The following is an 8,516-nucleotide window of genomic DNA, read 5'->3' on the forward strand; positions in this document are numbered from 1 at the left end:
GAGAAACATTTGTCTGGACACTGAAATTTCACTTACATTACTTTAATTGTTTATAGTGGATTAATATTTTTGAGGGGGCACAGTGGTGCAGCGGGCCTGGCCGGGTCCCGCTCTCTGGTGGGCCTGGGGTTCGAGTCCCGCTTGGGATGCCTTGTGACGGACTGGCGTCCCGTCCTGGGTGTGTCCCCTCCTCCCCCTCCAGCCTTACACCGGCCTGTGTTGCCGGGTTAGGCTCCGGTTTGCTGTGGCCCCACTTGGGACAAGCGGTTTCAGTCATTTTGTGTGTGTGTGTGTGTGTGTGTGTGTGTGTGTGTGTGTAATATTTTTGAACATTTCTAACAAGATTTAAATTTGGGTTGCTATGAAAAAACTTATTACAGAACTATATGCAATTATAGATATTTAAATCCTGACGCTATACTGAAAATGTAATAGACATTTTCAAAATATAACTTTCATCTCCAAAACATGAAGGGTGAGAACATAAAATATTGTTTTTCAAAATGGTGTGGAAGACTTGTAGCAGCATGTTCAAGGCTAAATTACTGAAATCCCAACAGACATTATTTATGTTCTTGAGATGAAGCCATATCACAAAATAGAGCAGCTGAGAGAGAAAACGTGCCTTTAAAACACACACAACTGGAAGTATGGGGTGATAACTCACTGTACCATATACAGCATACACCTTATTTTTAACTGTATTTATCCATGTTTATTCGGCAGACACCCGTCCAAGGCAAATAAGAGCATTAGATCATCTATTTCCCAATTTTACCCTTTCATACAGCTCTAAGTAATACGATATGGCGCTGGCGGCCCCATTGACGGCCATGGGGGTATACAGTATTATCTCCTGATCAAAGGACACAACGAGCTGATTAAGGTCAATGACCTGAGCTGGACGCACTGTCCCCAGTGTCTGTCCCATGTCTGTCGCGTGTCCCTCCCGTGTCTGTACCCTGTGTCTGTCCCCTATCTGTGCCGTGTCTCACCAGGCTGAGGAGATGGGAAAGCATCTCATCCCACAGTACAGGGTGCAGAGGGTGAACTTAACCGAACACACTCAAAATTCCTTAGAAACGTGCACTTATATAATAATAGTAATAATAATAATAATAATTTTTCTTCTTCTTCTTCTTCTTCTTATTATTATTATTATTATTATTATTATTATTATTATTTATTAGTGTAGTTATATAAAAATAAAAAGAAAAAACAAAATGAAAAAATATATAAATTATTATTATTATTATTACGCCTCCTCTTTCCAACTCCAGGGCAAGGTTAACGTTTTGACAAAATCCGACTTCACGTTTAACAACTTTGACAGTTTCACTGATGGACGCAGCGCTCAGCAAACAAATGTAACACTTAGTTTCGTCAGTAAAAGCGCGAGCCACGCGCCAGGCTGTTCGCTCCTGGAGTCTAAAGAGACTCGGAGTAGCGGGGGACGCGGGGGGGGGTCCTTACTCCGCTAAAGTTACACATGCAATGCGGTGCGTGGCCGTGGGTTCCGTGTACGTACGGCGCAGGGTGTCCGCGCCCGGGACTCAGTCAGTGTCGGTCACTGTCTGGAAAAAAAGTAAGTGCCCCCCCCCCCCCGTGGAGGAGCTGGATTAGGGTTACAAGAAGAGGAGCACATTTCAAATGTCATTCGGTGTTCCACACGACGAACGAAGACCAGTACGTAACAAGAACCCACCTCCTTTACTTTGTCGCGCCGTTCCCGAGCCTGGGGGTCGCTCGGCTGCCCCCCGTCAGACCCCAGAGGCGGCTTAAAGAGGCATTTTTTAAGCTTCCCGTAATCGAAGGCATCCCTGCTCTGGCCGCTGAAGCCCGCGTCTCTGTCGGCGCGAGCAGCAGCATCATGATGATCATGATGATCTCGAGCTCGGCCGCCGGGCTCCGCTCGCGCGCGGCTCCGCTCTTCCCGCGCTCTGCCCGCAGTCCTCGCCTCGTAGGACACGGAGGGTCTGCGGCTCAGGGCTCTGAGGCGAGTGCTGACGTCCCCCCGGCCCGGAGTCATGCCCCGCGGGTGCTCGGGCTCTCCGGCCGCATTCCGCGGCTGCTCCCGAGCCCCGTGTTCGGACACGGCGGTCACGGCGGGGCTCTCGCTCTTCGACAGGAAGATTCGCTTGAGACGCACCGAGTCCGGCAGGAAGAAAAGGGCCCCGAAGCAGAGAGTCACCAGACCCGAGATGAAGAGCAGGAAAACGAATTTCTGCGAGAGCCGGAGACCCATTCCCGAGGCGGACACGCCAGGCAACTTGCGAAGCAGCATCTCTACTTCCCGCACGAACAACGACGTCGGAGCATTTAGTAAATTTTACCGCTTTATTTCGCCCTTTATCTGCCAGCGGCTCGTGACGCGACTGTTGCTCGTCAAGAGAACAAGTTCACGTGCAGCTCAGCGCTGCTAGACACGGTGACCTCGCGCGCAGCCCGTCTCGCGTCACAACACACAAGTAACGGTTAATGAACAAACAGCTTGAGTGCAGGGTTCCGCCGACAGTCACTGGAAGGCTCGCGTGGCGGATGCTCCGCTACTGTCCGTTTTTCAACACGCTCGTCCTACAAGTGAATCATTGTGGCTAAAAATAGGTTTTAAAACGATCTCTCTGCAAGCACATTGTACACGTCCTGCTTCGTACACCCAGGCGATCGTTTCTGCGTGCAACGGACATGTCATGATCATTGTACATGATCATCATGTTGTACGTGCAGCCGGTGAGAAACGCTCTGTCTTCTCTAAAACGCTGGTGTTATTCATTAAAAAAAAGAAAAGTCGTGCTTTCGTTTACGAGGCTGATTGTTGTTTAAGTGTTCATCACCATGTTCCGCACGAGTCCGCAGCAAAACTAGCCAAAGTTTATGTTGCACGCCGCGCAAGTGTCCCGATGGCGTGAGCGGCAGCGTAACCCGGAGCCCGGGGTTGTCACACCGCCTGCAGCTCTGCTCGAACCCGGCTCCACATGGAGAGCTCTGCGTCGCGCCGGTTCCGTCGGCCAATTCACGTCAACATCCCGGAGGAGGATTTGCGTCCAGAACATAGGACGGGGGGTATATTATATGGTACGATCGTCGTTCAGCCGCCGACTGGTCGCGTCCCTCGCCGCACATTAACTCCACCGCCGGGTGGTGCTGAGAGAAGAACGAGCCCCGCGTACACGGCCGAGCTCCTGCCGGGCGGTTCAGCAGATGAGATGCTCAGAACGTGCGGTTATTGGTAAAACCGCCGCCGCGGCTGCTGCTGCTGCTCTGCAATCCGGTCAAAACGCACAGCGTCGTTTCCTCTCCGTCGCCTCGCCTTGCCTGCCCTCTGGTGCGCGCGCGCTCGCTCGCTCGCGGCGGTCGAGGGATGGAGGGGAAAAATGCAATATTGTGAGAAACGAACAGGGCGGTTAAAATGGAGCAGGGCCGGGCTCTCCACTGATGGATTCCCACGGCAGCTTATCAGAGCGGAGCCCACGCGAACGAGTCGGCAGAGAGAGGGAGCGAGCGGAGCCAGAGATCCGCCCCACGGTCCGGAATGTGTGTCTGTGGGCGGGCCGCCGCGAACGCGTCTCGGGAGCTCAAATATCACGGGACCAGTGGGTTTTCCACGCTAGAATAGAGCGCAGCATCAACAGGGTGAGGAGCGAAGATACGGAGCAGCCGCGGTGGGCTGTGAACCCGGGCTCTTTGTGTCGTCCTCGTCGTGGGTAGGGGCCGTGGCACAAACAAAGGCTTCTTTTATAATTTCTCTATTTCACGTCTTTATTTGTGAAGAGCTAAATAAACGGAATATGGTGGTGCTCTGCTGCGATCCGGTCTCGTTGGCAGCGAGGAAAACAACATGTTCAGTGGTACAGGGAGGGTACAGTAGGTGAGCACCAGGGTCCAGTGAGGTGGGATATTAATACATGTCTAATATCATGACAGACATGTCATGAACAAAATTCACATGTACATTTATTTCAGAGAATGATTTTCTTATGTAAAGTGTACAAGACATCTGGCAGCGTAGACATAGTGGTTAGACCTGTTGCCTTCGGACCTCAAAGGTCACAGGTTCACATTTCCCCTCCCACTGTAGTACCTGAGCGCAAGGTACTTACTCTAAATTGCTGCAGTAAAATTACCCAGCTGTGTAAATGGATATGTACTTGTAAGTCAATTTGGAGAAAAGCATCAGCTAAATTAGTAAATTCATATCTCTGATGAAACTATTGACACCTTTGTCAAAGGCAACATAGCTCTACATTTATTCATTTAGCTGAAGTGACTTACAGTGTTGCGCTACCTACCTCTATTTATCCATTAACATGTAGCGATTTTGCTCTGGCGTACTACAGCAGTAGGTGAGATTCAAAGCGCAGACCTTTGGATGCAAAGGCAGCAGCCCAAGCCACTACACTGTCAGCTTTACAGTGATTAGGTCAAATATACAATTATTGCATTTGTTATGGATAAGTACCTTGAACAGCGGTACTACTGTAGGATTGGAATTCATACTGGCAACCTCCAGACAGTAAGACAACAGCTCTAACCACTACATCACCTGCTGCCCTGGTTTTAAGCATTTTATATACAGCACTGGAGGGACCACACCTTCAGTATAACACATTGCAGTAATTTACTAGCCAAGAGAGTGATACACCTTACTCACTATAGTTTCATACAGTGGTTTGTGAGGTCAGGGTTTACTGGAGCTGTTCACACGTTGACTGATGGGAGCCTCGGGTTAAGTTGTTTTCTAAAACCTCGACAAGCCACAGATACAAGAAGGCTCCCCATCAAGGACTGACATTTTGATGGCCACAGTTGTGTGGGGGTACTGGGTCATACAGGCAGGATGACTCATTGCACCCTGGGACCAAAATCGATGGAAACATGATTTTGAAGTATTGAGAATGATCTGACGTAACACACAGTATTATTTTGCAACCACGTGTAGCTGCAGTGCTTTTGGTACACTGCAGGTAATGTCCTTTAGAGGTCTTTCTTGTAGAGTCTGTGAGGTCTGGCAGCTCTTTGTGACCAGTCCTTATGCGCCAAGGAACAAGCAAACAACCTCTCGCATAAAAAACATCAGGCCTGCCATCATCCGAGGAAAAACTTCAGCAGGGAAGTTTACTGCTGCTGCACATCGCCGGCAGTAACAATGAAACTGCCTGTTCTCTCTCCTTCGCACAAATGACACTGTACCGTGCCACCGTCCACCACCTGCAGCCTGGGATCTATTCTGTCTCGATCCAGTTGGGGCCAAGAGTGGTGAATGCAGGCCTATCGCACTCAGCAGCGGCTATATCCATTTACTCTTGAGTGCCCCCTAGTTTATTGATGCTGGGCAGTATTGCTTCACATCGGATTATCATAAAGTGAGTCATATCTAACCTAGAGAGAGATGGGTTGGTGTGGAGTATCAAGAGACACTTTATTTTGATGCTCCTGCTGGAAAACTGGAGACGCCGAGTTCCTTTGCAGAAACGAGATGAAGAGCCACTGGGTGACGTGAGCTCCCCGCAGTGTTTGGGATGGTAGTGAGCTCTAAGTCATTTAAGTAGTGTATTAATGACATAGTCTCAGAGTGAAATGGAAAATAGTAGTAGATTACATTAAAACGAATGTGTGTGCACTGCTCTGAGAGGAATGAAGGTAAAAGTGTGCTGTACTCTTGAGCCTGTTGTTGGTTAGGAGCAAAATGAGATTGATGGCCTGAATTAATTCTGCCCCCGGCTATTTGCCAAAAAGCCCAGCATAGCACAATCTCATGCAGACCCTATAGTCCGGATAGAATAGCATTGCAATGGGCAGCAGAAAACCTCTCTCTCCCCTTCTCGGGGTCAAAAAGCCTGAAGATTTCACCAGCCAATGGCACAGGTATAACAAATGCTTTTGTCACTGAACCGCAACTTCGCCGAAACAAGCCAGTGGGACGTCAGGTGCAATACAGTGCTTTGGCATTTCCCAAATGCCAGAGCAATTCCAGACTTAATGCAATATCCAAAGTAGACCAAGCTGATGGCAGAGATGATAAAAGAAAATTATACAATCCATTTTCAGAAAGTGTCAGAAGTGACCATTTAGACTAAATCACAATCCCAAAGAGCTTTTGGCAGTATATTTCCTGTCCAAATGGAAGTATTTCAGTCCCAAGTTTATGAATTGTAAATGCTCAGACATCATCATGACTAGAGTGTTTCACTCTAAAAAGTGCTTATTGGGCCAGGTTTGAAGCTGTAGTTTCTAAATCTCTTATGAAATGATGTATTGTGCTACTGTGTTGTAGAAAAAAAATGTGTAGACACAGGATGAACAGTTCTGAAACCCCTTTTAAATGCCTCAAGAAATAATATGTATTGCAATATACTGAATAAATATTTTTCATAAAGCACATCTGGTCTGTGAAAACAAATGCCCGGTATTGAACATGATATTTCTGAATGGCTAAATTAATCAAAGAGATAACTTGTACTTCATGCTATTCTCGAAGTCTGTTCCCCTGGCTGACATCGATGTCTCTGTTTGACTTCTGACACGCTACGTTATGTTAACAGCTTTAATTCTTTGGTGCACCACATTGAAACACCTTTTAATTGAAAGAAAAATTAAAAATATTCACACATAAAACAATCTTCACTCATAAAACCTCTTTGCCAAAAATGATAAACACCGTGGTTTCTAAATTTGACCAGTTTTCATTCAATCGACCACCATGACACACATATACTGACATCAACGATTAACACAGTTGAAGTTGACTGTATTATGACGAGAGCGTGCAAAATCCTTTTCTGCCATACAGCCCTACGCTTGACCAGGTCAGGGTTCCAGTACATTGATCTTGAGATAGATCTCCATCTTCTTACTATCTATTACATTTACATTTATTCATTTAACAGATGCTTTTCTCCAAAGCAACATACATCTCAGAGAAAATACAATTTGTACATTTCTTTAGGAGAAAGAGACATAGCTGCAGACATGTGATTCTTAAGTAAACTTAGTTTATTTCTTTCCACTTGATGCACCGATGTTCATCACTCAAGTAGGGGGATAAAACACATGACAGATGTATCCTGATAACTTTCCTACAATTTTTTTCTTTTTTTTTTTTTAAATAAGGTACACAACCATTTACATACAATGCCAAAGTAGTGGTTGTGTAAAGACTTATCTGGGGATGATCATGAAGTTACGGTGCATGAACATTTACACAATACATGATCTGGAGAGATCTTGGGCGAAATGGGTCCGGAAAAGGTGAGTTTTCAGACCCTTCTTAAATGCAGACCTCATTTCTGCAGCCACCTGTGCCGCCTTTCCAGCTTCGTACATGGTCCTCACATTCCACGTCCTGATATTAAGGGTGGCCTTGGTTGAAAGGGTGGTGATCGGTTGAGCAGCTTCCAGATGCTTCTGGCTTTCACCTCTCCGCGTCATAAGACTTCCAGCTGGAAATCCATCTTCGCCCAAGGCCGAGATGTCTTCAGTACTTGTTGGCGTTTCTGTAGCGGTGTGGGTTTTTTACGGGATGGGGTCGCTAGCCCCATGCCCAACCCTCCTCCTTTATCCGGGCTTGGGACCAGCAGGGGACCCCGAAGGAATCCCTCGGCGGAGTTGACTCACCATCTTGGGAATCAGCGAGTCACGGTGGACTGGCTCAGGCCAGAAGAGGCTATCATTGGGAGAGATGCTGCTGTTTTCAGGACACGAGGAAGACAACGCTCCCCACACCCAAAGTGTGGCTCTGATGTTAAATAAGACAGCCCAGAGAGCTCTCACCGGATGGGAGGCCCATGGACCACGCATCATCACAGCAACCTTTAGAACTAAGATGAGAAGGATTAGCATGAATGTCGTGCAGTGCTATACCCCAACTAACGACAGCGATAAAGAGCAGAAGGAGGAATTCTAGAACAGACTGCAGACCGTCATCCAGAGTTTGCCAGGAAGACACGTCACCATTGTCATGGGAGACCTAAATGCCAAGATTGGTAGCGACAACAGGGGCTATGAGGAGATTATGGGGCAGCAAGGACTAGGTGAGATGAATGACAATGGAGAAAGATTTGTCAGCCTATGTGCCACAAGCAACCTGGTCATTGGCGGAAGCATCTTCCCTCATCGAAGGATTCATAAGGCAACCTGGGTTTCATCGGATCTATCTACAGAGAACCAGATAGACCATGTGTGCATCACAAGGAGGTTCCGGAGATCCCTGCAGGACGTACGTGCCAAGCGAGGAAAAGATGTTGCCTCAGACCATCATCTCCTTGTGGCTCACCTCAGGCTCAAGCTAAAGAAGACATGGACAGGAGAGACAAACCAGCGCCAGAGATACAACACCGCCCTTCTCAAGGAGGCAACAAAGTTAGAGGAATACAGACTAACCCTCACCAACAAGTTCCAGGCTCTGCAGGAGCTTCTGGATGAGGAGACTATTCATGTGAAATGGAAGGCAGTGAAGGAGGGAATGATAACAACATGCCAGGAAGTACTAGGCCCCAGGAAATACAGCCACAAGGAGT

At 47.6% G+C, this 8,516-nt stretch overlaps 1 protein-coding gene across 1 annotated transcript in view; it reads right to left on the reverse strand.

Annotated features, from left to right (window-relative positions):
* The window catches only part of LOC108919178 (mannosyl-oligosaccharide 1,2-alpha-mannosidase IC), a 147,418-nt gene extending 143,696 nt beyond the window's left edge, over positions 1-3,722 (reverse strand). The window contains exon 1 of the mRNA XM_029259829.1: positions 1,706-3,722. Within this exon, the coding sequence (XP_029115662.1) occupies positions 1,706-2,284 (579 nt within the window). The 5' untranslated portion in view covers positions 2,285-3,722. The remainder of the gene's footprint in view (positions 1-1,705) is intronic.
* Positions 3,723-8,516: the final 4,794 nt, after the last annotated feature.

Source organism: Scleropages formosus, chromosome 18 (genome assembly GCF_900964775.1).
Source record: "Scleropages formosus chromosome 18, fSclFor1.1, whole genome shotgun sequence".
Lineage (NCBI taxonomy): Eukaryota > Metazoa > Chordata > Actinopteri > Osteoglossiformes > Osteoglossidae > Scleropages > Scleropages formosus.